Raw genomic sequence first — 27,020 nt, forward strand, 5'->3', positions numbered from 1 at the left:
TTTTTTTTTTTTTTTTTTTTTCGTTTGCTTCAAGGGCTTTACTTTATTTGTGAAGGACAAGCAGTGTCTGTGAATCAAGTTGTAAATGGAATGTGGAATAAGGTGTGCCGATTTTATTTTATTTTATTTTTTTTTTGAATTGTAAACATTGGATTGTATAGTATTGGATTGCATACGTGTATAGCATCGATTGCTACATTCAGGAAGCAACGAATCCCTATTGATGCATTTATCCTCAAACTTGTTATCACCTTGTTATCCTAAAAAGACGATAAAAAAAAATAACTATCGCATAAACCTTTACTCTCACAATGTTCACATCCAGTTTGGATTTTGATGCTCCGATCTAAATGCTCTTTCTCAGTCGAATCCATGCATGTACATTACCACACATAAAGTCAGAATGCCAATTGGGAACTGATACCTTTATCCAGTATATAGATATGACATAGGAATTAGAGTGATATACATGCTGGTTGCTATGCGATGCACCGCTCCGCCCTTGTCTTTAAAGGTATATATATATATACGTAGATATTAAAATAACAAGCATAAACTGTTTTTTAAAGGACTATTCAATCGCTTATTTGGTAAACAAATACAAACAAACGAATCAACAACGCGAGACACATTGGCATAGCCAATCAGAGCTGCACGTGGAAGGGATAACTGGACCTGAATTGTCCCAAAGTGGACAGTGCAAACTCTTTTTTAGCGCATACAGCACTCCCATCGCAGTGTTCCTCCTTTGAGCGCTAACCTTAAATTGTTTCCAATATCATCGTGGTCTGTGCTTGACAGTTGAATAGTTCTACTCTTTTACATCATTAAATTTCAATTCAATCGAGTATATATTATATATTATATGTATACATAAACATATGAAGTCTTGACTTGACTTGACTTGATTTTTTTTTTTTTTTTTTCTTACCAAGAATCAAGATGGAGGAATAAAATATCAAACACCGAACAGAGAAGCTGTTGAAATATATATATAATATACACTTCATTCAGCAAAGCCAAGAAATCCTCCGGTATGTCACAAAGAATGAACCTTTTTTTTTTTTTTTTTTTTTTTTTATCCGTATTTTAATTAGAGTTTTCATTACGATTGTATTTATACCCTGTAGGCGCGATCAATCTTCCAAGTCTATGGCTGCTATAAGAAACAAGCGCAGGAAGTGTATCCTTATTCTTTTAGGAGATTGTATTACCATTGGTACTAGATTTCCAAAGGTACATGTTCATATAATTCTGATCTGAGACACTGAATGTGATCTCTTCTCGGAGGACAGATCGCTGAAAAAAAAAAAAAAAAAAAAAAAAAAAAAGACGGGAAGAATGAAATTAGGCGATGCATTGAATGGATTAGAAGATTGGAGAGAAAGGGATGATTTGATCGACAAATTGGATACATGTGGGATGATCATACTCTCTAACTCGTTCAAATCGCATCTATCTACATCTCTTGACTCTTACAACCTTCTTTTATTTGTATACAAACATCATTGTTGTTTGGGGGTGTCTTTGTTGACCCTCTTTTTATTTTTTGTTTTTATTTGAAAAAGTTTAAAAAAAAAAATAAAAAAAAGGTCGGGTGAAATAGGATTTCCTAGGTTATATATATACAACCTGAAATGGTGTGTAAGGTTTATCCAACATCAATGTTTTTTTTTAAAATGATAGACGATCACTCTGGTGCTCTCTCACTCTATATATCCTTTGTACATAAAAATTATTTATTTTCATTTATCTTTTTTCTTTTTTCTTTTTTCCAAAAGTCTCGAACATCCAAAGAAAGAGCTACTTGTGCGGTTGACCTTATAGTTGTCTTTTTTTGATTACTCTATTCTCAAAAAGAGCAAATAAAGCCTTGAAGAAGTCCATCGTGCATTCTCCAAGCAATTCAATTGGGCAAGAATGAATGTCCGATCTGCTCTGTTGCTATTGTTGTTATTGGTTTTTTTTTTTTTTTTTTTTTTTTTTTTTTTCCTTTCAAAAAAGATTGTGTTCAGGTTTGCATATATACAAATATGGACATAAACAGTTATTGTTTACTCACACGACCAAAAAAAAAAAAAAAAAAGTTTGGATAAACGGGAAAACTCTTAGATTCACAATTGGAATCCTTTATATTGATCAGAGTACCACCACATTTCATACAAAAATAAATAAATATCTCTTATAATTGATCCCTCTGATCCTCCTGATCCTCTTTATGGTCATGTGTAATGAGAAAGTTATCATCTTTTTAATAGTCACCCGTATTAATATATTAAAGAAAATAAAAGGCGATGCACATATATTTATACAAGTTTGAACTCTCTATTTGCTACCAAGATAAAGGTCCAAAGGTATCGGTAATCGAAGAGATTTTGAAGAGAATTCGTGAACGCACAAGGTAAAGATGATCTCACCTAGGTCTGTAATTCATTGATCCCCAAGGGGAAAGTAAATCAAGATTTCAACGAACGCCATGAGGAGGTGGCTAACAAAACTGATGAATACCTCATCATTCCTTTCTTTAGACGTCTTTCAGACACTCTTAAGCACTACCGTCTTTAGAATCATTTTCAATTCGTTGTTATAAATCGTCGGATTGCTTTTATTTATTTATTTATTTATTTCATTATTCAAATATAAAAATAGTACTCATTCAACTATTGTCCTTGCTTCCTTTTTCTACTCCTTTTCCTTCTTTAATGTTTTATCAAGCCTGTTCGTAGCGCCGTCTTGCGAGCTCCTTGGCGGTCTCCGCATAGTTATTTAAGGGTCCTCGGATGACACCGCTGCTTGAACCTGTTCCATCCGTCGCCTTACGGAGCAATCCCGCTCCAATACCCACGCCCTTAGCATATCCAGTTGCTTCGATTGGGGCCTTGATCCCCTCCCCATCTTTACCTAGACCCTGGCCTTCCTTCCAGCCCATTGATTTCAACAAACGATTTCCAATGTTATCTTCCTTAATTCCGTCCTTTGTGGGCTGTTCCGGAATGACTACTTCATGGCCAAAGCTGCCATTGCCACTGCCACTATATCGGATACCTCCTCCTCGACCACCATACTCTCTCCCTGATGGTGTAGGTGGCAATGGGTAATCTGGTTGTCCAAAAATCTGTCTCCTTTCTGCGGCTCGATCTCTATATTTGGGCTCTTCCTCATTCTTATGTTGCGAGTGGATGCCAGTAGAAGATGATAAAGAACCATCGCTTGCGGCTACCCCAGATGTTTCTCTTGCAGAATTCAGAGATCCCGATCCTGCACTCGTACCGCCTCGTGACTTATTAAGAGCTGCTCGAATAAGTTGCGGGTCCGACAGATTTTTCTTGTGAAGCTCAGAGAGTGACTGATGCTTCCGCAAATCCTGCACGGTTTTAAGCCGTCGCTGACAAAGCAGACACGCAATTAAATCAAAGTCCATAAGCTCGTCCGGCTCAAATAGGGGAATGGCATTAACGGAGTCCTCTGCACCCAAGGGAGCCGTTATTCCTGTTGCTCCTGGCTTCGAGGGCTGGGCTTGAGCTTCTGGAGCAGCCGTAGATTCTTGTGGTTGTTGATGAGACACTCCGCTTGTTTGCAGTTCCACTCGTTTAGATGACCATTTTTGAAGTTGAATCGAGACCTATCATATAAAAAATAAGGGATGAGGGACTGAGGAGCTTGCTTCTTCTTCTTCTTCTTTTCTTATATATAGATATAAAGATCCAACGCTCTTATGTCCTTATATTTACCTTCTTCCCTCCTCCGCCAATACCAATATTAGAGCCTCCAGCTTTACGTTTCTTTTCTTCTGCCTTTGCAAGCTGCTCGGCCGCTTGAGCCGCAGCAATGCCAGCAAGCTGGATCTCATCTACCCTGGCAGTGGTAGGTATGGTAGGCAACTCTTGGGTCATAACAGGCATCGGGGTCGGCATCGGGGCTCCAGTTGCACTTGGCGCCGCTCCATTATCGACAGCGATTGCAGTTGCTGTTGTTGATGTAGGTACAGAAAAGACGGACGACTCAGCCCTAGATGATGGGTCTGGTTTGAGTACGTCGCCCAAAGAGGCATAAAACGCATCAAGCTCATCCACAGGTTTATTCGGCGCCTTCTTTTTGGGTTCTAGCATCACACAGACACGTAGTTAAAACCGTTTTGTAAAAGAAGTTTGAATTTCACTTTTAAGCGGGAAAAGCAGAAGAGAAGAAGAAGAGTGTGAAATCTAAAAAGACTTACCGTTGTTAACCGTTGCCTTGGTCATCTTTACTGCTGCCGCAGGGTCAACGTATATAGACAGAAATGCCTGTTCATCCCAGTATATTGCTAGTTTGTTTTCGTCATCGCCAAGATTAAACGTCCATTGCGTTGGAGCATATGCTGGAATAAATGATCCATGATGTGCATAATTGATTTTCACTGGCTTGTTTTGAACCGTGAAGTCTCCTCCGCTGTGGGCTTTTTCTAATGCGGCGGTTGCACTCTAGCAGCAAATAACATTTTAGTCGATAATATATATATACAATCTTATAGTCCAAGCCGTCCATCCATTATTCCAACGGAGCGCTCTTCTTTACCTGGACATCAATATATTCTGCAAAGCAATAGCCCCAGCTGATCCTTGACTGCCTGTCCTTGACAAGCATCACTCGTGCGAGTGGTCCCAGTCGCACGAGAGCGTTCCATAGTCCAGACTCATTTACCATGGATGGCAAGTCCGTGATGACCAACATAGAGTTAGGGACAGATCCAATATCACGCGCACCTACATTCAATACAGTCTGCATTGCTGGATCCGAGTAATACTGTGATGGACGCACTGTATGCACTGGATTTGCGGGTGACCATGATGTTGTTGAACTGGACCAGCTTCCTTGATCAAAATGATTGGCTCCTAAATTATTTCCATATCAGAAGAAAGATAGAAACAGCCATTTCGTGGTACAACGGGTTTTGGGAGAAATGGCAAAGAACGTCATCCACAGAATGTTTTTTGTTGTTTGGTGTCAAAGGCCATTGAGACGAGACATAAAGGAAGAAAAGGAGCAAATCCATCCGTCCGAACGACCGACCATTAGGACAATGATAATTTTGATGGGTGTTTAAGATTTGGTCAGCAATCATGACTCTCAGGTGATAATTTCGCAAAAGGTGTGCAAAGAAGAGAAAAGATTGGCGTTGAAAGGAGAAAGCTGAGAAGCAACACAATAAGAACAGTTGGATGGAATTGTGTAGCGATTTATCCAAGTGACGACTGTCAAACCTTGCTTGCTTGACAAAGACTGACGGCAGTTCTCCATATGGCCTTCGTTCAGTCCACACTGTGAGAGAAATAGATTGACATTTTATTTTGGTTAGTCAATCAGTTGTTTAAACTACTCTTTTACTGTGCAAACAATAAAGCCGATGGCAATTAAAGAAGTAGAAATAGAAGTATTCCAGCGCAAAGCAACTCACTTCGGGGCAGCGGTGATGTGAATCCCTGGAATTCGAGTTGTTATTAGTATGCAGCATCCTGCCCCGTCTTTGTCCTATCCTCATCGATGTGCCTTGGTTTCTATAATCCTGTTTTCCATATTGGTCATGCTGTCGACCGCCACTGTTACCGCCACTGTTACCGCCACTGTTACCGCCACTGTTACCGCCACTGTTCCGATGATGGTATCCCCTATCTCTGTCTGAGGATCTACGATCATAATCTCTAGGTTTATCTCTATCCCATTCGCGCTGTGCATGTACTTTAGAGGATGAGGGTCTAAAATATCCACCGCGGTTATGAGGCGGGCTCTGGCTACTTCCACGACTCTTGTTTGATTCTGCGCTGTGATGACGTCCATGCCACTGAGACTGTGAGTCTCTGTCCCTGCTTCGGCTTCGACTTCTCCTGCTCCCGCTCCTGCTTCTGCTTGTACCTCTACTTCTGCTTCTTCTCCTGTTCCTGCTAGGGCTTCGTCCCCTGTCTGGAGTCAAGCTCCTTTTTCGATAATTAGGCTCTGAAGGACGGCCTGTAAGCTGCTCTTGCTCTTGCTCCTGCATCGTGCTGACTCTTTTGTTGGAATGAAGTGAATGAAACAATAGATTGTAAAAGATACATCAGAGAACTTTGATGTCTCACTAAGGGCATCGAAAGAGGCGCGGCTTTTGGGCAGTCCATGATTCGAAGCCACACTAAATTTGTTGATTTCACGTGATGAAGCACGTACGGTAGCATGTACAGGACGATGTACGTTAGATTTGTGTGGCAGGTTATTTGTCTGTGTGCGATCTGGTAGTTTGCTTCCCGCAGTTATATCAAATTGAGAACCCGGTTTTACGACAATAACAACAGAAAAAAGCTATGTCACTATGAGCTAAAAGAGAGAAAAGAGGGAAAAGAAAAAAAGCTCTTATTTTCTTCTGACGTTTACTTTCTACTTTTTCCCAATTCTGTTGCACAGGCAAGGCACGTTTTCGCACAAGGAAAAAGGACAGGCACACGCACCACTTATGGAGACAAAGTAGCAAAAGGGATCAATGGATTATTGGAATGGTAATGCCATTGCAATTGATGCAGCGTATCGCATGAGAGAAGGAAAATACCTTTCATCTCTTTTATTTCTTTACTCCTTTACCATCTTTCCTTGCAGCGGCAGGGGTGAATAGGGGATGAATGCGTTGCTTTCCGACTCTTGTCAGATATGAATAGAGCTCTTTTTCTTTTCTTGCAAGTCAACAAGTCGAATCGACGCTATGACGCTTGTGTTACTTTGCTCACTAATCTCTGTATACTGTGTGTGCATAAAAATATATCGACTTTGAGCATCTTTTTTAAAAAAGTAAGAATGGACAGTGCCACATTATTTATTCCTATTGTAAAATACACATGCCAGTCAGTTTGAAATAAACGTTTTTTTTTGGTATTGTGCCAATGTGCCGCAGACGATGGCTCTTTTTTTTTTTTTTTTTTTTTTTTTTTTTTTTTGATAAAGAGACGGGCGAGCATCCTAGTTTCCGCAGCCCCTATTGCCATGCATTGCGCCTTGGTTCACACGGCAACTCTGTTGTAGTTTTCTCTTGGGCAACTAAAAAATCCCGATCATCATGTGCGCATATGGTAGTGGAAGAGACGGATAAATCGGAAGTGGAGGGGCGCAGGCGTAAAGTATACTGTATATTCTTTACACAATAAAGACGTCCCACCTGGCGGTGTACTGTACAGAAAAAAAAAAGTTTGACTTTTTTGTCCTACTGACTCCTATTGTAACTGTGTTTAGGAAGTTACCATGTCCCATGTCATCATCACCTAACTCAGATCCCAGCTATAGACTAGTTTTGTGCAACCCAGCGGGCAAACACACCAAGAAACAAAATGGAAAAGGATATTCCTTGACTGAATAGAAGAATCCGTCTTGGAAATGTCTTATTTCATACTAAAAAAAAAAAAAAAAAAAGTTCTCAGGCACATCAGGTACGTTAGTTGGAAGATCTCGGTATGTAGTGATGTGTTGATGTGTAATTGTATATGTGAAAATCGAGCCTAGTCCAGGGCATGCACACGCATACGCTTCAATTGGCTACTTTTTTTTTTTTTTTTTTTTTTGCCCTTAATCCCAAGTAGGTATATATATCTATAAATGTATATATATATATATGGTGGTAGTGGCAGTAGAATCATAAAAGAGCTGTTGTAATCAAGAACGCATGAATTTTTTTTTTTTTTTTGCGCCCAGTGCGTCTGGTCCAGCCTTTACTTGCTGGGAAAAGGAAGGCAATAGAAAAGAAAAAAGGAATATTCTTTTCTCCGTAAGACAACAAGATCGTGTCCGGCCAGACTGGACACAAGGGCAGGCAAACAGACGTATACATGGGTCATCATTGTTTTGCCATACCCTGTCATGCATTTTTTACTCCTCTCTTTTACGAATGTTGGAGCATGGGCATAGAAAGAGAGACAGAATAGAGAAAGGTGCGGATGGAGCTGCAAAGGGGATTTTCGATCGGCGTAAATAGAGAGTTTTGTCCAATACTCAAAAAAAAAAAAAAAAAAAAAAGAGGGGTCGGATGGCGGAACATCGATGTCTTGAATAGGCGAAATATGTTCAATTGGCGAGTGAATAAGGATGATAAATATAGCAGAGTCGCTGCTTCACCCAAAATCTAAATTTGTCACAACACATCAAGAGGCGACAATGGCTAGGGCATCATCACACCCCCAATTCAACACCGCCAACAAAATGGGCAGAATGTCCTTCTTAGTTTAGCCCACTCTATCCTTATCCGTCCATCTTTTTTTTTTTGTTTACTGCTTTTTATTATTCTTACTTGCTGCTCGATCTTATATAAACCAGGCACACGCGGTCTTTTTTTTTTTTTCCTCTTCTTCACTCACTTGTTCATTTGTTCTCATTTTTATCCGCCGCTTTGTATATAAACTGCCTGCAGCTCTCAAAAAGAACATCAATTGACATTATTCTTTTGCCAGAAACACTTCTCCTTCTTGCTCTTTTGCTCTTCTTTTTGATACCACACACTCTGCCCCCCAGAAAATATAAATTGTCAGCATCAAGGCCGCACTTTTGTTTTTCTTTCTTTTTTTTTTTTCTCCAGTCGATATCGATTCTCCTCACTCTTTATTTTAAACTTGTTTACGACAAAATCCTAAAACCAGTATCCATTTCACATAACTCTTTCAATCAAATATATCATGCTGAAGCACTCAATAACCACTTTTGCGTACCTTTTGGTCGTCTTCCTCACCTTCTTTTCCGTCAATGCCCTCCCAACCCCACAACAATCTGAACCCTTCAGATTTGAAGTGAGCTCACCAAAGACAGATTCGCTGTGGCCGGTCGACTCACTGCCTACCATTTCCTGGGATGCTACCCAGATGCCTCAGGGCTCGACTATGGACATTGCACTTCTTCACTACGAAAAGAAACAGTCCTATCTTCTACGTCGTTACGTTCCTGCTCGTTTGGGATCCACCCTCGTCAACCTGCAACCGGAGCTCAAATCCGGCACTTACTCACTCTTGTTGACCGTCTATAAGGGACGCACTTCGAGTGTTGTGGGTCGCTCCTTGGTGCATGGCATTATCCTCTCAGAGGACGAGGCCGTTGACGCTGAGCAGGAGACTCTTCGCATTATTAGCAACAAGGACCAGGAAATTGAAGACAATAACGAGGAAAATACCGCAGAGTCCTTGACCACATCCGAGACGCCCGAGCTACTTCTCAAAGCAAATAAGCAAAGACAGCGTATGATAGTTCAGGAAACCGAACTGGTCGAGTTGACGCACGAGCCTACCAAAGGTAATTTGGTTCTTCGTGCTCCTTACACTATCGGTTGGACGATCCCCAAGGCAATCGAAGGTGCACGCCGTATCCGCGTGAACCTGTTGTTGGTGTCTCGAGATGATGAGGTGGTTCGTGTTTTGGCGACCAACATCGACGCCAAGACTGGATTCCTCTATGTCTTTTTACCAGCAGACATCCCTCTTCAGATGTACCGGATCAAAGTTGAGATCATTGGAAAGGGCCGCAAGTTCACTGGATACACTCACAAGTTCCACACAAGTCTGCCTGCTTTCTCTGCAAGGTCATGAAGCTAAAACTCATACATACTCATTCATTAATGACGGATTCTTTACACTTTTCTTCATGATCCCCTTCTCACCTTGTATCATAATGTTCAACCCTTCCGACATCATCTACTGTCCTATCTACAAGTTTTTTATTTTTATTTTTATTTTTTTCTCTTTATTGTCTCTTCAGAGTAGAAAGAAGAATATCCACACCTCTCTGTAACTCTGTAAACATGTAACATAGTCATCGTTCTCATCTCATTCATGTATAACTGTATAATAATAAACAATTAAGAAAAAATAAAAAAAAACTTGACAAAGCATCTGATGCATTATGACTAGTTGTGCTTGATCGAGACAAGAAAAACATCGACATTTGTTATCATCCATAATCCTTTCCTCCCCCTTGTTTTTACTTGATCACTCCACCTATTCCTTGTCATCCCCATGTGCTCCTTTTGTTGTTTTTGCTGCTGTTGTTCTACTGTTCTACTGGATAAAAAAAGACTTGAACAACTCTGCGAATAAAGGTCATTGTGCAACCATCGTGGACAGCGACTTCCCCCCCAAACCTCGAGAGGAAAAAATAAATAATTCAAAGGGCTGGGGGATTTGAAGGAATGCTCATGTTTTGTGTGCCTGTCGACTTTCTCTCTTTTTCCAGAAATATCCAAATTCTGCCTGTCGTTTTACATACATCAATCGACTTCGCCTCGTCCTGCCACATACCATCCATATTTTAACACATGTGTATACTTGTTTACTGTTGGGATAAAGTAGATGGAGTATGCAATGTATATATATATATATATATACAAATACTTAATAATAAAGCTCACATCTAGTCTCGGACAATATATGTATGATACGTATTGAAAATGTTGCAGCCATTGTACAGTGTAATATTTGTATGAGCCTTCATCTTTCTCTTTCACCTCTTTTCAAATAATAATAATAAAACGAAAAAAAAAAAAAAAAAAAAAAAAAAAAGCTCTCTTTTTTTTCATTTTAATTAGTTTGCATTTATAATTAAAAAAAAAAGAAAAAAAAAAATGTATTTGAGTTGTCCCAAAAGCGCTTTTCTTTTTTCTTTCGATCATCTTGGACTGTAAATTCAAGAAGAGTCGGGTCTCTGTCTAAGTGCTTCCGCAGAAGATACACGTATATGTATGTAAATATATACAAATGTATATACTGTATTTTAAGGACATTGAATTTAGACTTTGGACAAAAGGGTAGCGTGGCAGTGATCTAAATCTATAACGGGCACAGGTACATCATGGCATTTGTGGATGTGGCGATGCACAGGGGCCAAGTTTAGCCAGGCAAAAAAGACATCTCAGTCCAGCTGGATTCTTGAAAAGGAACTTGTCATCACTGAATACAGTAACGTTCTCTTACAACAATCGGAAAAAAAAAAAAAAAAAAAAAAAAAGACTGGGATAAAAAGTGTCTTCGCTAATAGATAATCATATATAATTTTACTTCGCCAACTTCCCTTTATCTTCTTTTCTTTTTTTTGGCCTGAGAACCTTGGGAGTTTATGTTATGTTGGTCATTGTTTTATTCACCGCACAGCCTTTCAAGAAGAAAAAGAAGCCTCTACAATACAGATGGCAACCTGCTATCAATAAGGACAGTCACTTCTTCTGTAGTTATATTTATCACTGAGATTTGGAATCAAAAAATGATTTTATTTTTATTGTGAACCATCCCTTGAAAAGCATCTTGCACCTTACACTGCAACATTGAATTTTCGTAGGAAAGAATTAAAAATGCCATGACAATTATATACAGCCAGTGTGCGACAAAGAGAGAGAAGAGTTTCTTTCTTATTAGTTATTTAAAAAACTACAAAAAAATCGACAAAAATCCTGCCCTATGCGGGAAGCTCCGTAAGTCGCGATATCCTGAATGGTCGGGATAAAAAAAAAAAAAAAAAGGAAAAAAAGAAAAAAAGAAGGAAAGAAAGAAATAAAGACCATGCCCTTTTGAAGATGTTCCTGTCGTATCCCTGGCATTGAATAAAAAATGTCCCGAGGAAATCGCGATGATCCAGAAGCGCTCGTTCTTTTTTTGAGAGGGGATATCTTGCTTCACATGATCTACTCCTTGCTTTATAAAAGGAGTATATTTCCTTATTTCAAACATTGTGATCGGGCTTAACATTCGGAGAATGACGAGGGGGTTCTTGTCTATTTAGTCAAAATGGAGACGATCATAGCAAGATGAGTATATGTGGGCATATGGAAACTAACTTTCCAATCGTTTCAATGCTATCAATCCCTCCAATGTCTCCAGAAATATTAATAATGCACAAAAGATACACCGGTACTAATAGATTATTACCCTTTTTCACTACGCATACACCGCCAGACAAGACCGAATTGATCCTGGACCTTAAAATGCATGATAGCGACCATGAGATCTTCTACATGCTTTGCGCAGCGATGCGGTTGAGGAGAGTTTGAGGGTTTCTTCAGGTCCTGTCCTGATTCATTACTGGTATTGCTGTGTTTTTCCATCTATTCGTTTGTCCTGATCTGTTTCAAAGGGTAAATAGTTTGTAGTTGGAGGAAACAACAGTTGGCTCGGGGTTGAAGCTTCTGCATGGAAAATAAATCCCTTGAGGTCATATTCCTGGAAAAAAAATTATTTCCAAGCTTAAATACCGGATTCAGGGCAATAACTTTACCTTCACCATTCCAAACCCCAAGTTTCATTCTTCAACTCATTTTCATTCGCGTTCAAGTATTAATATTTTAATATTGCACAATAACAGCAGCTACAATGTAAGTCAGATCTCTTTCTCATCTTTCCTTTTTTATACATGCTTGTTACTGTTGCTTTTGACAGCAAGGCCATGGCAGGCGAAAGAGTGCCTTTTTTTTTTTTTTTTTTTTTTTTTTTTTTTTTTAAAATCTCATTGCTTTTAGTGATTATGCTCCTGCAACTTTGGATTCTGGTTACAGAAGTACACAGTTTTTATTTCTTGGACAACATAACGTTGCATGGCTCTTTATTTCGTAACCTTTTTTTTTTTTTTTTTTTTTTTTTTTTTTTCAAAAGACAGAGGGAGACTAAATAAGAGAGTGAGTTAGCAGACATAGAGGAGGACATATTTCGGATTGTACTATGGTTCCATATCATGAATCGAATGCACAGTGAAAAATGCTATATAGTGGGAAGCAGTCATCTAGGATTAGTGGTGTAGAGTGATTTTCAACAGTTTGCTGTTTGATAAATATATGTCTTCTATTATCCTTTTTCATCTCATCTTTGCCTACCCCTCTTTCTTTTTTCCTGATATCCCCTTCACTGCATTTTTTGTTTACTCTAATGTAGTAGGGGTAGTTTTGAATACTTATGATGGTTTAACTAAAAAGAGAGCTTTTTTTTTTTTTTTTTTTTTTTTTCCCTCTCTTTAAAAATAATTCAGCATGTCAACAGAGAACGCTCAGGATATGAAGCAGATCATTGGTTCAACAACCGATGACCTTGAAAGAGATATTGACGACGAGGTACTTTAAAAAAAGGAAGAAAATCCCGTTATTAGTTCAACCCTTTTTCCACCATATATTTTCAACAATCAGGATATCCAGATTATACTGACAAAAAAATATCATAATTTTCTCGGCGTCATATATTCCCTACTCTCCCGTTATCTCTCTTTCCAATCAATTTCAGGAAATTGAGGCTATGAAGCAACGCGTGAAGGAAATGGAAGCTGAGGCTGCCAAGCTGCGTGAAATGCAGGCACAGGCAGAGAAGGAGATGAATATGACTGAAGAAGGTAAAAATAGTCTTTTTTTTAATTAGTCGAGATTATACTTATTTTTTTCCATTAAATGACGTTGAATACTAAGCAGCCCCTTTCTTCATTACAATCTAGATAAAGAAGCTGTAGATGCAAGATCAGTCTATGTAGGCAATGTGGACTGGGGCTCAACACCTGAAGAGATTCAGGCACATTTCCAATCATGCGGTACTATCAATCGAATTACTATTCTTTGCGACAAATGGACTGGTCAACCCAAAGGATATGCTTATGTTGAGTTTGCTGACCCTTCCTCTGTCGCCAATGCCATGGTCTTGAATGAATCACTTTTTCGTGCACGTCTGATCAAGGTTCGTGAAGGAAGCAAGTGAAGAAACATAGTATTTCAGATTTTAAAGCCTTTAATGATCCACCTCTAAATCTTACCTCTTTCTCAATTTATAATTGCCAGGTGACACCAAAGCGTACTAATGTTCCAGGAATGGCTGCTAATCGTGGACGTGGTCGTGGCAGAGGTGCTTATCGTGGTGGCTTTGCGGGCCATCACGCCTATGCCCATCAGCCTTATGGCCCATCACCACCCGCATACGGCCATCCTCCATATGGAGGATACCGTGGCAGAGGGTAAGATACTCGCCAATGAGTCTGTTTTTTTTTTTTTTTTTTTTTTTTTTTTTTTTTTTAAATTTGGATTTTTCCTTTAGAACAGGGATAATCGCCACTTGAGTTAACATTTATTAACATTTGTTTCATTTTAGTCGTGCTCGCGGTCGTGGGGGATACTTTGCTCCTTACTAAGGACTTTTTTTTTTTTTTTTTTAAGAAAAAAAAAAAATAAGGAACAAGAAAAAAGAAAAAAGAGGACATGGAGTATCATAAATGGTCGAGGAAGAATCTATGACAACGTGATAGAAAAGGACAAGAAAAAAAAAGTGGAAAGAATTGGAGCCAAAAAAAAAAAAAAAAAAAAAAAAAAAAGCAGACAAGCGGAAGAAATTATTTGGATAATACAGGGCATTCAGGGATAATTTTTTCTCTCTGCTCGAACATTTAGTCAAGAATACGAGCGAATATATACAAGAACGAGAACAAGATCAAGGTTACAAGGACGAGATCGAGGCGAGGCAAAGGTGTGCTATATCGAGAATGGATTTGTGAGTTGCTCAAGTTTACTTTGTCGTGACATGTTGGACGATGGATCAGGCATTGATTTTTATGTTTGAAGGCCCGATTCACAAAAAAGAATTGGAAATAAGGGAACAATAGGAGCAATAAGAACAATAGGACAGACACAAACACAACAGCAAAAAAAAAAAAAAAAAAAAAAAAAAATAGAGCGTGTAACATGTCTGTCATATTGTTATGTAACATAATAGATGTTTTTATCAACTGTACAATGAACTCGAGAGTGTGGAAAAGGAAAACATCAAGAGTAAAAAAGCGATTGTATTAATTGGCTCAAGAGAGTATTAACATTAGTGTTGAAAAGAGTGGATTTATAAATGCTGATATTATCTCTTGACATCTGCAATCTTAATTCCTATGGTTTACTGGGTAAAGTTGTGGCAATGGTTTGATAATTCGCATGTAGTGAAACTTGTAAAGTACAAAGCGGCATGTGATCTAAGTTTCTATGGGCAAGTGCAAGTAGAGATCAGCTCCATCACTTTACTTTCCAAATGGTAAATGGAGTAAATGGACATTGTAACTTTTCTTTTGTCAGAAATACATTCAGTCATATAATTCAGGAATATATTAAGGAAATAAGAGCTTGCTTTGATGGACAAGCATATCACTTCGCTCTTAAGAACATTCGATTCGTTGAATCTATGAAGCTATGCTTGTTCTGTTAAAGGCGACATGTTGCTATTTCTATTACCGAAAATGTGATGCGACAATCACAAAAAATTCTCTCACACTCTCACCAAGTCGTACAAGGTTTACAAGCTTTCTCATTGTTAAATGTGTTTGTAGAATTGCTTCTCGCGTGCTTGTAAGTATATTTTTCTTGGAAAGAAACTTGCAGATTTGTAATTCTTTATTATTAGTGTCGATGGTATATATCAAAAAGTTTTTAATTTACCATTGCAAAAAAAAAAAAAAAAAAAAAAAAGAGGCCATCAAAGGTAAAACTTGACAAAGACGGCCAACCAGAAGAGATTGAGCACAGAGGCTTTTAATGCTTTGGAGAAGAAGTTTGGATCCTTAGATCGATAACCAAAGTCTATATGAAGGAATTATTCAAAAAGTTGATCAGAGCACAGACTTGGATACGTCATTCAACCTTCATACACGAGCGACAACTTTCTCACGTTTGATGGCATTCTTAACCCGTTCATGGACACATAATGAACAATGACAGGATACTTACAAATGATGGATGCCCACGCCCCAAAGAGCCCAGAGATTCTGATAAAGCGGAGAATATCATCGTCAGCGATCTTGACAATCCCAATGTCACCACCGCGTCTTGCGCAGATTTGGACTAGGAAATATGTCCAAAGGTTGAGCATTGCAATCATCCCGAACACTAGAAAGCTCCATAGGCCAGTTGAACCTTTTAAAGAAACGAAGAAAAAAAAAAAATTTATTATTCGATCCCCTTTCGTTTTTTTTTTTTTTTTTTTTTTTTCCATTTTATATAGACATGTAACATCTAAAGTGTTCAAAAGTACCATTGCTCTTGATAGCAGCATATAATCTCCAAATAAAAACGATTTCGATGAACGTGATCATGTATGCAAAATCACGAAAGGGTTTAGCATCGTTCTCTTTCACAAACTGCTGTGAACGAGTAAAGAAGGAATCTTCTCCAAAGCTGGACATGAATGCTTGGGATGCTGCATCGTTATTATTCCGATTAGCACGTTTGTTGGCTTTGGGTGCTTTTGCAGGCTTTGGTGGTTTGTTGACCATGATGAAAAGGAAAGGGAAGAGATGAACAATGAAGTGAATGTGGAGTGGAGAAATGGAACGTTCCCATGTTTTTTCTCGGATATTAAATATTACACGTTACACGTGCTTAGGCATTATTTTATTTTTTTTTTAAATCTACAAATTAAGCCAACGGTCAACTGCAACAAAAGGAATAAAAATGTTCTCCTTATTGAGAACTTTTGTTCATCACTTTTAGTGAATTGCACAATATTATTTTACTGGGAAAGATGAGGAAAAAAAAAAAAAAAAAAGGAAGAACGCCATAGGACGCTCAACAAGGACTAGAAAACTACTTCATGCGGCTCTACTATGAATGACTCTCCATTCTCGCGAACACTTTGTCGATTCACGTCTCGTTTTAACGGTTTCCGCATATCTAAAAATAATAATAATAAATTGATAAAATAAGTCCAAATAAATAGGATAAAGTCATAATAAATAATAACAGCAACAACAACAAAAGGCTTACCAAAAGCGTCTTCTGTTGTCTCGCCATTATAATATCCTCTCACAGTTCGATAGATTGAGTAGCCCAGCTGTGTATACATCTCAATGGCGACTTTGTTGGACCTCCTGACAAACAGATCGACAAAGTATCCATCATAAGGATATTCTGAAACCCTTTCCAAGAGATCCATCATTCCTTGAGCTAATCCTAGACGACGATATTCTGGCGCAACAGTGATAGCAGTGACGTGACCATGCCAGTCTGTGCCTTTACCCTCTGCCTTTCCCATCACATAGGCCATCAAAGTTGAGGATGGAGTACATTGGACAGAGAATAGATCGGGCCAACGAGCAAGATAGGATAGGTAGAAAGAAATGTTGTACTAATTCGAAAGGATATTTATAAGAAAAAAAAAAAAAAAAAAAAGGACATCCGATTAAAACCCTGTGGAAAAAAATACAAAATTAATGAAATCCTACCGCAAGCAAGAAGTTACAATACAGTCTCAGTCAACGAGTCCAAGTTACTGATAAAAGGTGAAATAGCCAGAAGGAATTTAAAAAAAAAAAAAAAAAAAAAAAATTGGCGCGTATCAGTAAAAAAAAAAAAAAAAAAAAACAGAATTTATGGGCGCATCCATTTGTCCTTCAAATGTAATTTCAGTTTTACATGGCATTGAAATTGAAGAGATCTGTGGCCTTGAACTGTCGTAAGCTACTCATGGCGTTTTGTTTTGTGTAGCTCTATGCTCTGGTACTGGTGATGTTGAAATTAAAGCATTCCCTTCGCCTAACCCTACGGTAGACTTTTTTTTATTTCGTACAAGCCACCCATCAGGCAATGCGTTCTGTATCAGATTTTGTACCAGCTTTACAAATAGAGAGATGCACAACAAATCATTCTATCGTTTTTCGAAAAGTTTAAGCTTGAGCTTGAGCTTGAGTTTACATAGGGTGCATTCTCTCTGACCAATCTAGACTATCGGGCTTTATCCTATCTTAGGGATTGCCCGTTCTCCTTGCCCAGTTTTGAGACTAGCCAGCTTCTATCGACTGACCACTTGTTCCAAATTGAAAATAAGAAAAAAGAAAAAAGAAAGGTAGCAAAGTAGGGTATTAGCCAAGATACGGTTAATTAAGACAGATTTGATTGAAATGAATTGACAATCTAGCCCTTTATTCGCAGGGTACGGATGAAACGAGGTATATATATATATACATAAAACTAGATGCGGCACACTCGTAATTGAACCAGCAGTCTTTGGTTGTTCTAATAAGTGGAGGAGCTAATAGCTACTGTCAATGTTACTTCTCTCAAAGCTTCTCTCTCTGCTAATAGATCTTGACAATTAAGCCTGGATGTCTTGAAAAAATTAAAGGCGCAAATGTCAATTGGTCCGTGTTATTTTTAAAACGAAATGTGTGCACTGTGCACAGATTCAGGCCCAAGGCACAATTGCTAACCTTCTTGCAAACAAACTTCTGTAATGGCCCCTAGGTCATTCAAGATCCCAACGAATGTTGTTGGGCTTATATTATATATTTTTATTTTTTTTTATTTTTATTTTTTTCCTCTCCCCTTTTCCCCTACCTCCAGATCATGCGACTAGTGAATGTCCTTTGAGGTCACACAGAGAGGGCATTCAGTAATGTGCGACAGAGTGCAGACAAACCTCATTACCTTAAGTGCTGTGCAGTAAAGAATAACTTGGAAGCCACCTCAGTTGCTATGCTTGAATGATCTTGAATTGAACTGCGACATCATCTTTAACATTTCTTTTTTTTTTTAAAAAAAAAACATTCACATTTTATTCAGACACATTATAAAACTTTTTTTTTTTTTTTTTTTTTTTTTTTTTGGCTCTTTAGCAATTTACACTGTGAGTGCTCCTTTCCGCAGTCTGGGTTAAAAAATAAAATAAAAAAAAAAAAGTTGTGCAATTGTCTGCCGCTAATGACGGCTTTTATCATTTTTTGCAGCTTATATTTATATAGTTTTTTCTTCGTTCGCTTAAGGCTAAATGTCAAAACGAGAGTTTCGACCAACAAGTCCCAGACGTCCGATGTTGAAATCTGAAGACTCTTCCAGTGGGAAATTGTTATTTACCCACGATTTAGAGCTTTTGCCGCAGGAAACATCCTTCGGCCCTATCTACACCTGTTTTTGTAAGCATAGGACAGAGGCGAAAGGTCCCATGTTTGAGCACATGAGTAAATGTGACGCTTTTCGGGTCTTTGGCGACCATTTACATAGTTGCAATGGGGAACTCATCAGCGAATCCATAATTATAGTACCAAGAGCTCACAACAAGGAAAATGATTACAAAGACAAAGAAAACAAGGCCACTCATGTCAATCGCGCCAATAATAGCTATATTAATAGCCCTCTTCAAAACAATAGCAGCATTAGCAATGCTAACAATAATGGAAACAATACCAGAAACACTAACACCGGCCACACCAATGCTACCCCTGTTGACCTGCATGCTGCCTTTCAGCCGATACTACAGGAACTCGAAAAGATGAATGCCCACTCAGAAGTGGACCGCAGGGAAACACAAAGATTGTACGAGGAATTGCAAAGGGCGGTAGCTTCCTCAAATGAGGACCGCGATCGAACAGCTAGACATCTTGAGCAATTGGTTAAGTCTATTGCTGATATTCAAGGCGACAGAGAAGGTAAGAAACTTTTTCTTTCTTGCTTTGTTTGGAGTATATATTGTGGATGTTACTTTTAAACGATATTAAATAAAAATAACAATCGCAATAATGATACGTTTGCTAAACCTTTCTAGCCACGAAAAGAGAGCTTGAGCATAACAGAATAGAGCACAATGAGTTTAGACAAGATATCGATAACCTGTACAGATACCTCAAGCTAACTACCCCAAGTAGGAACGAACGACGTCTGCAGAGAATCCCAAGTGGCGGTGCTGTTGAGATTGTACCATCCAGTCAAACAGAGGAGGATGAAATTGATGACAACATTAGTGAATTCGAAAGCAGAGATCGAGATATTTAATGATATATATATAAAAAGTTTAATTAAATAAAAGATGGTTTTTGAAATTAAAAAAAAAAGATGTCACCGTGGGGGAAATCCAGGAACTGTGCCGCAGCACTAAGAGTATACATCGGACGTTTTTTATTTCATTTCATCTTATCAACCAGAACTTATTTGCCAATATTTTCTCGTTTCTTCCTTTTACCCACTCAACCATACTTTGTAACATCATGCAAACGCATGACTTCATTCCAATCCTTTCTTCTCCTTCGTTTAATTGAAAAGTAACTTCCAGATAACCGACCTAACCATCCACTGTTACCCTTAATAGTCTTGTTCTCCTTGACCAGATCCTCTGGATCTTCTGGCAGCTTCAAATACTGTACCGCATACTCATGTACGCGCTCTGCTAATTCCTCACGGTAAGTTTGTAATGAAACCATGGTATCTTCAGTCATGAATAATAATCGTAATAACGATAACATTGACTTTGCATTGTGGATTAAATCCTCAAGCCAGCGAATCGTCCTATTGATCCAAAAAATGGAGTGCCAAAAGGAGGGAAGGAAAAAAAAAAAAATCAGTCATCAATTTCTTGATAAAAGTGTAAAAAAGAAAAAAAACAAAAAAACAAAAAAAAACTTCAAACTTACAGCCACATGAGAGCGATAATTGCAGGACCAGTGATCAAGGCAATTGGCAAAGTCACAAGGACCCAGAAACCCCAAATCACTGGCAGGAAGAATGTCGCAATCATTAGCTTATACTGTGCAATCTCATCCAAATTATCCTCAAGCGGGCCCTTTTTGCGAATCTGTCTTTCTTGATATCTACCCATGAAAAATAAATAAATAAATAAAAAAGTATTAAGGGAGAAAAGTTTAGAAGGTCCATTATTGAACCAAGGCAGCATGTTAAAAAAAAATGGTTTAATTACTCAGGACTGAGTTCGACATACCTGACAGCGATAAAGACTGGTGCCCAGAGGAATAGTCCAGGTATGCAAATAGTAGACAGAAGGCACGCGAGAAGAAACCGTTGGATGAGTTTGCCAATAAGGACTTTAGCAGAAGTCATTCCCTGCTTAATACGATAATCCTTGAGATGGTAAAAGTCCAATTGGTTTTGATAATCCTATTAGGCGTTTTTTTAATAACAACAATAATAATAATAATAAAAGCGATATTCATTAGGAAACGATATACTACACTTGGAAAAGAAAAAAAGCAAAAAAAAAAAATTGTACAAAAGCATAAGTATTACAGCAAGATCGTGGGCCAAAGCATCCATCTTCTGCACAGTCTCAGGGTCCATCTTGACAGGTCTCTTCATCGTCAATGAATCAGTTGCTGTTGCACTGCCTCCATTGCTCAATTCTTCATCTTTAGCCTCTGAAGCAGCGGCGGCGGCGGTCTCCTGTTTATGTTGACTAAATGCTGCCACAAACTTTCGTGTCAGCCTCAAGTACTGACCCAATGAGATCCGAGTGCCCAAGTGACCCGCATACAATTTACGGGCAGTGTGTCCGATCCTGACAGTATCCCAATCCAGAGCATCCAAGAGGTTTGAGCGGACAGTAGATTCCAATAGATTTGTTAATTTGCGGATGGCTTCGTTGCGTTCTTCCTTGTTGGATGAATACAGTTTAGTGTCCTGTTCAGGTGTGAGGACAATCGGTGCATGGAATGTGACCACGACATCTGATCGGAATTTCTCGCGGTGCAAGTAATTAATGGATGTTGTTATCAATGTTAGTGAAAAATCGGGTTTGTCTTTAAATCGCGACAATGTCTACACACGCAAAAAAGAAAACCAAAAAGGATAGTTAATAATCATGACAAATTTCAAAAGTCGGAGCATCAAAGAGAATTAGATTAAAGACAAACTTACATCACTGGCAATCATGGCAACGCCGGCCTTGAAGGGCGCAAGCTGAGGATGGTATCGTGAAATGCCTTCAGGGAACATACTAAAAATCAACCCAGGCAATATGCAGGTTAAACCGGTAGATCTTTTTTTGCAATCCCAAATTATTTGATGTCATGATCACATTCTCCAAATGAGTAAGTTTGTTGGTTCGTGTTCATAGACCACTTGGGAATAGATTTGAACATGCATTCCATAACCATAACCTAATATCCGGTATTTTGTTATTATCGCTTACCAAACACAACTTCCGGTTCCTAAACTATCGATCAATGCACCCATAGCATCTGTATTGTCCACTTTTTGATTATCATAGTCTTTACGCCGTTTAATTGGGATTGTGCCTGCACTCTTGATCACATAGCTTTAATATGAACGAGGTATATGTCAGTAACCTTTTTTTTCTTTTTTTTTTTTTTTTTATAAATTTGTTGCATCAAAAAAAAAAAAAAAAAAAAAAAAAAAGCATTACTTAAAGACACCTGGCTTATGCCAAAAAGTATCCTTTGCAGTCAATCGGAGCATACTGCGGCTGGTGGGAGGAACTGTAGCCAAGATGGCAATTGCATCCGTTAAACTATTGCTATGGTTTGCAACTAAAACAGCTCTGTTTTTTTAGTATACAGTGGTTTGAATTAACTTTGATCCCACATGACATAATGTGGGGTTCATCCCTTTCCCTCTTTACACAGTTATATCATGGCAGTCTTATTTTTTTTTAACGTTAAGAAATGATCAAAATTAAATAGTTTACCAAGGATAGCAGGATAGTTGTCCGGAGCAATATTCTCAGTTCCCTCGACTTCAACATTGCTATAGAATGAATGAAGACACATCTTGAAGAAGAATCGAATGATCTTGTACATGGGCGGAGGCACATTGGATTCATTTACTTCATGGACTCCCGGAATGACAGAACGATGGCTACTGCTACTTCTACTACTAGTACTGTTACTACTGCTGGATTTGTCATGGCCGTTACTATGGCCATTGGCTTTGTCCACAGCCTGGCTGTGGAGATTGGTCATTGAAGACAAACGAGAGCGTTATGCTGGCGTGGTGTACTTGTACTAAACTATGCTATATGGAGTATATACGTGGCCTGGGAACGGGTGAACAGGAGGTATGGATGTGCGTTGTATTGTGGTTTCTGAGAAAGAAAGAAAAAGAGAGAAAGTCGTGGATTGAAAATAAAAAATAAAATCCCGACGCATGTGGCCCTTTGTCAATTTCTCTCACTAATCATGAATTCATTTGTGTGTCTTTTATGTCTGTTTTACATCCGCTCTAATTTCTTTTTTTACGTTTTCAAGGAGTTGTCCTATTTCAAAAGAAATTGAACTTGCTCAGGCTCCTAGAATGGCGCAACTTGTTTGGTTCGGTCCCAACGGATTTAGTGTACAATTCCTCATCATCCAACACATGCGTATCCGTGATCACACGCACAATGGACGGGTCGGGCTGGATCATATATGGCTCTGACTGGCATTGCATCACCGTCGAAATCACCTCCGTTAGTAAACGGAACTTTTGCCAATGGATCGTTCCATCTTGTCGATTATCTCGATTGCCCTCGCCAATGGACAGTAAATCACCTAAATGGACACCTCTACGTTAAGAAAAAAGAAATCAAAAGTAAGCAATGTGTAAAGGAAGGAAGATTAACTTAATACCATATCTCCATCCACATGATGGAAATCTTGGAGTAAAAAAAAAAAAAAAAAAAACTTACAGATAAGGGATGCAAGGCAGCTTTTGGGTCTTAAGGGCTTGACGATACTCATAAAAACTACGTTCAGAACTCATCAGGTGCTCTAGCTCTTTAAACGTCCCCCAAACCTCCTTACTCTGTAGTAACTCGCGCGTCTGAACTAAACGGTGGATTGACGATGTGTTCATTGCTCCAATGATGGCCATCGTCGTGTTGAAGTTCCCCATATCACGGAGGATCTATAAAGTAAAAGTGAATAAAGAAAGTAAAATCTCAGTAAAGGCCTGAAGAAGAAACATGGTTCAGAATAAATTAAGTAAAATAGGATCCTAACCTTGGCAATGTTGATAAATTTCTCCATCATCTTGGCTCGGCTTTTGACTTTGGAAGAAGACAAGATCATGGTACCGACCCAAGACGAGATAAAGTTGAAATGGCTAATGCAAGCTTGGAATGCCGTCGAGCCCTTGTTTGTCTTCCAAACTTGCCGAAGCATGTCTCTAGGCTATTTAACAAAACATGGAAGAAAAATAATGATTTAAATATCGCAATTAAAGAAAGGATTCAAGCTTTCTTTCTTTCCTTCTATCTTTTTTTTTTTTTTTTTTTTTTGAAGCCAAGGTTGTTTACCTTTAATTTCTTGAACAAACCAAACTCAAGGTAAGTGAGTTGCGCTGCAATAGCTGCATCCTTGATTTCAATAAAAGGAGCATTGCTTGAGAATAAATGATCCATAAGAGGCAATGGGCTGATTCTACCCTGTTGGAATGGATGTACAGGATATTCTTCGCTTGCATCTTTGATATTACTGCTCAGCAGAGCGTTTGGACCCGTATTTACACCTAGAGACTGAAGGGAAACTTGCGCTTGTTGGACAGCCTTTTGCCTATGGGTTTGACTACTACTTCGTTTGCCAATAAATGGGATAGACATTATCGACTGCATTGGTTGATGTTGCTGATGATGATATTGGTGATGATGTTGCTGATGATGTTGCTGATGATGTTGCTGATGATAATAATGGTGATACTGTTGTTGATGCTGTTGTTGGTATTGTCGCTGTTGTAGAGGCACCAAATCACCTTCTGGAAGGCTTACTGGAGTGGCTGCGAAAGCAAAAGATCCTGTGTTTGTAGAGCCTAGACACGCTGACGAGGCAGATCCCCGGCGACTAGCAACGAAAGCCTCCATCGTGCATGGGGATGAAGCGCGCGTATGAACAAGAGAGCCCGTACTGGATCGGCGGTCTCGAGGCAGATGATGGGAAGGTACTACTCGGTAAGACAAGCTATTGTGACAGGTGTTGCGGTTATTCCGAGCAATGGAGTGGGTATAGCTGGTGCCATTATTTAACGTAATTGGGGAGGTGATCTGAGCAGCCGCTGCAGAAAATGAAAGCGAAAAGGGAGACACAGCAACGCTTTCCATATTCAACAACTGACTACTCTTACTGTTCTCTGGGAGAGCATCTTCATCAAACTGGCCCCACTCTCGGTCTTCATCTATTTCAAGCTCGCTAGGAGGTGCTGTACTACCAGCCGTAGCCATTCCTGAAGCCAATCCTATTGTTGATGCTGCAGCCGCAGATGCTACATCATAAAGATTAGGGCCAGAGCCTTCGTCACAAACAGAAGAAGGTTCTGAGCAAGTGGCCATTCCACCGCCGACGCCAACTGTGCTAGATGGCTCAGAGACGGACGAACTCCTTGAATCCGATGATGATGGCACACTGCGTCTTTGTCCACATCCTTGTTCTTGAAAGTAAAATTGATGGTCACCATTTGGCCAGCGCCAGGCGTTAAAGTAATGGATCGATGACAGAGGGAGCAACTTGATATAAATCTCTGTCAAGCATGGGAACAATGCTACGCGCCCCTGCAGAAATGATATAACACATTGTCGCGTTTGGTGATGAACCAAATCATTAGGATGGTCCTTGAGCCAATAGTAAAGGCATGCACAAATCCTAATACATCAATAGGTGTTTCATTTTTAGGAAGTGAAAAAAGACCTCAGGATGCAGCGCTCACTCCATGACACTGGCGCGAATATGGTATCTGAGAGCCTTTTCTTACCTTAATCGCGTGTTTTTGGTTTCTTCGTCATCTTCATCCGGAAATTCACCCAATTTCTCGAACCGCTCGATGAATTTCTCCAAAAGTTCACGGGGCTTAAGGAATTTGCGATAAATCATCAGAAAGGCCTTGGTCTTTGCAATTTGCTCTATGAAAGAAAAAAAAGTCGTCAAGAAAAAATGGTATTAAGTTTCTGTCGGCAATGTTAGGGAATAACTCATTGCGCTTGATAGCTGTCATTGCAGTTCAAACGTCTAGTTCGCTCCAAATCGATGTAGGGTATGCAAAAGAAGGAGACTAAATACAAAGTAAAAAAGCAAAGGGGTAAAGGGAAACGAAGCGGAGGGAAAGAGCCAGGAGGGGAGAGGAAAGTAAATAGCTGAAGATACAAATTAGAAAAAGGAAGAGAGCAAGGGGGAAAATGAAGTGCAGAAAATGAATAATGAGATGAGGGTAGTGGCCAAGTTGGTGACTCTTAAGATATGAGGAAGGCGTGTTCCACAGAAATGAAGGAACACATTGAGGTCGGCCATATTGCTCTAGATACCACTTTCTCGCATACTTTTCTGCATACATTCGTTTATAGCACGCATAGCATCTGACAGCATGTAAAAGAAATGAGTGTGATGAGTAATTTATGTAATTGTTGATAAGGAATGATGGATTGATATGATTATATTGTGAGAAGAAAAAGGGGTAGGAGAGGGAAAACATGCATAAATAGGTGGAGCTGCTTGGAGCTCTTCCTATCATCTACTAAAATAAGCCCAAGATCCACAATGACAAGGGAGAGTTCAAGTTCCATTGCTGAGCAAAAAAAAAAAGTGTCGACTTGATACTATTATTTGCCTCAGCATACCAAAATCCACTTGAAAAATAAAATAAGAGTGGGTTGTACACTTACCAAGAGTATTTACATAGTCGGGGACAGTAAGCTGGTTCACTAGGTCATCTATTGTCACCCCTGGCATAGACTCACTGCACGGCAGCAGCATGGATCATGCAGGTGATTTAAAAGTGAAGGCAGGGTATTAGTTCTGCATGTTTGTAAATTAGGTTAAGTCTAGTGTAACCACGACAAGACTGATCGGCCCAATAGCAGTTCCCCGACTTTGTCTGTGCACCGCCCACACCGCATTATTAACAAAAATCACCGACACCCACTTTAAAAATAATGCGTCCTTCAGAGGTTATTTTTAAGGTATCAGATTAAGCATTCCTTATTTTCATTTCTTGTTTCTTACACAGAGTCCTTGGAGCCACGACGGGAGCGTCCGAAAAAGCCGGGGTCAGAGCTGAGAGATGAACAAATGGGTGGTGATGGAGGCATCAATGAGCGTTGATTATTATGAAACAATAGACGGTTGGCGCTGTTACTGGGTAGGCTCAACTCTAGGTCACTCGAGCCCACTTCAGAGGACTGTGTAGCTGATGTTGTTTGTTTGTATAGAGCAGAAACAGGAACAGGAGGTTGGATGTAAGCGTAATGTACATTTGGATGATAAGCATGCTTTTGATCTTGAGTCTGTGCATTATTACACTGTCCGTTAGCAGTGACCATACCTAGGCCCAGTTCCATACTTTGTATGGCAGCCGACGATGG

The 27,020-nt window shown here is 39.2% G+C and overlaps 10 protein-coding genes across 10 annotated transcripts; 4 read left to right on the forward strand and 6 right to left on the reverse strand.

The window, feature by feature from the left end:
• Positions 1–2,593: 2,593 nt before the first annotated feature.
• BCR41DRAFT_344868 (G-patch domain-domain-containing protein) lies at positions 2,594–4,098 on the reverse strand. The gene is made up of 2 exons (XM_022022608.1): positions 3,732–4,098; positions 2,594–3,622 (listed from the first exon to the last, which is right to left on the reverse strand). The coding sequence occupies exons 1-2, from the start codon at positions 3,912–3,914 to the stop codon at positions 2,711–2,713; spliced, it is 1,095 nt and encodes a 364-aa protein (XP_021885910.1). The 5' UTR covers positions 3,915–4,098; the 3' UTR covers positions 2,594–2,710.
• On the reverse strand, positions 3,812–6,089 carry BCR41DRAFT_69344 (hypothetical protein). Its single transcript, XM_022030980.1, has 4 exons — positions 5,435–6,089; positions 5,241–5,298; positions 4,555–4,871; positions 3,812–4,460 (listed from the first exon to the last, which is right to left on the reverse strand). The coding sequence occupies exons 1-4, from the start codon at positions 6,011–6,013 to the stop codon at positions 4,203–4,205; spliced, it is 1,212 nt and encodes a 403-aa protein (XP_021885911.1). The 5' UTR covers positions 6,014–6,089; the 3' UTR covers positions 3,812–4,202.
• Positions 6,090–8,440: 2,351 nt separating this feature from the next.
• BCR41DRAFT_344870 (hypothetical protein) lies at positions 8,441–9,862 on the forward strand. Its single transcript, XM_022022609.1, has one exon. The coding sequence runs from the start codon at positions 8,661–8,663 to the stop codon at positions 9,558–9,560; it is 900 nt and encodes a 299-aa protein (XP_021885912.1). The 5' UTR covers positions 8,441–8,660; the 3' UTR covers positions 9,561–9,862.
• Positions 9,863–11,499: 1,637 nt separating this feature from the next.
• On the reverse strand, positions 11,500–12,113 carry BCR41DRAFT_344871 (hypothetical protein). The gene is made up of 2 exons (XM_022022610.1): positions 11,889–12,113; positions 11,500–11,734 (listed from the first exon to the last, which is right to left on the reverse strand). The coding sequence occupies exons 1-2, from the start codon at positions 12,062–12,064 to the stop codon at positions 11,683–11,685; spliced, it is 228 nt and encodes a 75-aa protein (XP_021885913.1). The 5' UTR covers positions 12,065–12,113; the 3' UTR covers positions 11,500–11,682.
• A 1,110-nt stretch (positions 12,114–13,223) lies between these two features.
• BCR41DRAFT_298538 (hypothetical protein) lies at positions 13,224–13,945 on the forward strand (the record flags this gene model as incomplete). Its single annotated transcript, XM_022020494.1, has 3 exons — positions 13,224–13,341; positions 13,432–13,667; positions 13,769–13,945. Coding segments are annotated over 3 exons (531 nt in total), but the record flags the coding sequence as incomplete, so codon positions are not given.
• Positions 13,946–15,460: 1,515 nt separating this feature from the next.
• Positions 15,461–16,267, forward strand: BCR41DRAFT_344874 (hypothetical protein). Its single transcript, XM_022022611.1, has 3 exons — positions 15,461–15,541; positions 15,689–15,874; positions 15,993–16,267. Exons 2-3 carry the CDS (start codon positions 15,691–15,693, stop codon positions 16,256–16,258), a joined length of 450 nt encoding a protein of 149 aa, XP_021885915.1. The 5' UTR covers positions 15,461–15,541; positions 15,689–15,690; the 3' UTR covers positions 16,259–16,267.
• Positions 16,268–16,514: 247 nt separating this feature from the next.
• Positions 16,515–17,474, reverse strand: BCR41DRAFT_344877 (acyl-CoA N-acyltransferase). The gene is made up of 4 exons (XM_022022612.1): positions 17,372–17,474; positions 17,204–17,228; positions 16,724–17,084; positions 16,515–16,630 (listed from the first exon to the last, which is right to left on the reverse strand). Exons 1-4 carry the CDS (start codon positions 17,422–17,424, stop codon positions 16,536–16,538), a joined length of 534 nt encoding a protein of 177 aa, XP_021885916.1. The 5' UTR covers positions 17,425–17,474; the 3' UTR covers positions 16,515–16,535.
• Positions 17,475–18,523: 1,049 nt separating this feature from the next.
• On the forward strand, positions 18,524–19,774 carry BCR41DRAFT_69449 (hypothetical protein). Its single transcript, XM_022030982.1, has 4 exons — positions 18,524–18,581; positions 18,682–18,867; positions 18,994–19,380; positions 19,497–19,774. Exons 2-4 carry the CDS (start codon positions 18,723–18,725, stop codon positions 19,721–19,723), a joined length of 759 nt encoding a protein of 252 aa, XP_021885917.1. The 5' UTR covers positions 18,524–18,581; positions 18,682–18,722; the 3' UTR covers positions 19,724–19,774.
• A 60-nt stretch (positions 19,775–19,834) lies between these two features.
• On the reverse strand, positions 19,835–22,808 carry BCR41DRAFT_344880 (hypothetical protein). Its single transcript, XM_022022613.1, has 8 exons — positions 22,386–22,808; positions 22,104–22,227; positions 21,870–21,995; positions 21,596–21,674; positions 20,969–21,496; positions 20,664–20,839; positions 20,359–20,535; positions 19,835–20,233 (listed from the first exon to the last, which is right to left on the reverse strand). The coding sequence occupies exons 1-8, from the start codon at positions 22,657–22,659 to the stop codon at positions 19,915–19,917; spliced, it is 1,803 nt and encodes a 600-aa protein (XP_021885918.1). The 5' UTR covers positions 22,660–22,808; the 3' UTR covers positions 19,835–19,914.
• An 85-nt stretch (positions 22,809–22,893) lies between these two features.
• BCR41DRAFT_418330 (ras guanine nucleotide exchange factor domain-containing protein) lies at positions 22,894–26,996 on the reverse strand (the record flags this gene model as incomplete). The annotated part of the gene is made up of 8 exons (XM_022029607.1): positions 22,894–23,240; positions 23,364–23,581; positions 23,677–23,847; positions 23,973–25,308; positions 25,418–25,565; positions 26,322–26,395; positions 26,662–26,845; positions 26,981–26,996. The coding sequence occupies 8 exons, from the start codon at positions 26,994–26,996 to the stop codon at positions 22,958–22,960; spliced, it is 2,430 nt and encodes an 809-aa protein (XP_021885919.1). The 3' UTR covers positions 22,894–22,957.
• Positions 26,997–27,020: the final 24 nt, after the last annotated feature.

Source organism: Lobosporangium transversale (assembly GCF_002105155.1).
Source record: "Lobosporangium transversale strain NRRL 3116 chromosome Unknown BCR41scaffold_2, whole genome shotgun sequence".
In the NCBI taxonomy this organism is placed as follows: domain Eukaryota; kingdom Fungi; phylum Mortierellomycota; class Mortierellomycetes; order Mortierellales; family Mortierellaceae; genus Lobosporangium; species Lobosporangium transversale.

What these genes read in the sequence shown, in the direction of transcription:
- BCR41DRAFT_344870 (XM_022022609.1), top strand. Translation starts at nt 8,661, where the DNA reads ATGCTGAAGCACTCAATAACCACTTTTGCGTACCTTTTGGTCGTCTTC.
- BCR41DRAFT_344871 (XM_022022610.1), bottom strand. Translation starts at nt 12,064, where the DNA reads ATGGAAAAACACAGCAATACCAGTAATGAATCAGGACAGGACCTGAAG. An exon ending in TGTATGCGTAGTGAAAAAGG is followed by an intron (nt 11,735 to 11,888) that starts GTAATAATCTAT and finishes TTGACTAAATAG; the next exon opens with ACAAGAACCCCCTCGTCATT.
- BCR41DRAFT_344874 (XM_022022611.1), top strand. Translation starts at nt 15,691, where the DNA reads ATGATGGATGCCCACGCCCCAAAGAGCCCAGAGATTCTGATAAAGCGG. An exon ending in GCTCCATAGGCCAGTTGAAC is followed by an intron (nt 15,875 to 15,992) that starts CTTTTAAAGAAA and finishes GTTCAAAAGTAC; the next exon opens with CATTGCTCTTGATAGCAGCA.
- BCR41DRAFT_344880 (XM_022022613.1), bottom strand. Translation starts at nt 22,659, where the DNA reads ATGACCAATCTCCACAGCCAGGCTGTGGACAAAGCCAATGGCCATAGT. An exon ending in CAACTATCCTGCTATCCTTG is followed by an intron (nt 22,228 to 22,385) that starts GTAAACTATTTA and finishes GAGCTGTTTTAG; the next exon opens with TTGCAAACCATAGCAATAGT. An exon ending in CCAGTCTTTATCGCTGTCAG is followed by an intron (nt 20,536 to 20,663) that starts GTATGTCGAACT and finishes TTTCATGGGTAG; the next exon opens with ATATCAAGAAAGACAGATTC.
- BCR41DRAFT_344868 (XM_022022608.1), bottom strand. Translation starts at nt 3,914, where the DNA reads ATGCCGACCCCGATGCCTGTTATGACCCAAGAGTTGCCTACCATACCT. An exon ending in TTGGCGGAGGAGGGAAGAAG is followed by an intron (nt 3,623 to 3,731) that starts GTAAATATAAGG and finishes TTTATATGATAG; the next exon opens with GTCTCGATTCAACTTCAAAA.
- BCR41DRAFT_69449 (XM_022030982.1), top strand. Translation starts at nt 18,723, where the DNA reads ATGTCAAAACGAGAGTTTCGACCAACAAGTCCCAGACGTCCGATGTTG. An exon ending in CCCTATCTACACCTGTTTTT is followed by an intron (nt 18,868 to 18,993) that starts GTAAGCATAGGA and finishes CCATAATTATAG; the next exon opens with TACCAAGAGCTCACAACAAG. An exon ending in TATTCAAGGCGACAGAGAAG is followed by an intron (nt 19,381 to 19,496) that starts GTAAGAAACTTT and finishes AAACCTTTCTAG; the next exon opens with CCACGAAAAGAGAGCTTGAG.
- BCR41DRAFT_69344 (XM_022030980.1), bottom strand. Translation starts at nt 6,013, where the DNA reads ATGCAGGAGCAAGAGCAAGAGCAGCTTACAGGCCGTCCTTCAGAGCCT. An exon ending in CACATCACCGCTGCCCCGAA is followed by an intron (nt 5,299 to 5,434) that starts GTGAGTTGCTTT and finishes TTTCTCTCACAG; the next exon opens with TGTGGACTGAACGAAGGCCA. An exon ending in CAGAATATATTGATGTCCAG is followed by an intron (nt 4,461 to 4,554) that starts GTAAAGAAGAGC and finishes ATTTGCTGCTAG; the next exon opens with AGTGCAACCGCCGCATTAGA.
- BCR41DRAFT_344877 (XM_022022612.1), bottom strand. Translation starts at nt 17,424, where the DNA reads ATGAGTAGCTTACGACAGTTCAAGGCCACAGATCTCTTCAATTTCAAT. An exon ending in CTCTTCAATTTCAATGCCAT is followed by an intron (nt 17,229 to 17,371) that starts GTAAAACTGAAA and finishes ACCTTTTATCAG; the next exon opens with TAACTTGGACTCGTTGACTG. An exon ending in TGGACTCGTTGACTGAGACT is followed by an intron (nt 17,085 to 17,203) that starts GTATTGTAACTT and finishes CTTTCGAATTAG; the next exon opens with TACAACATTTCTTTCTACCT.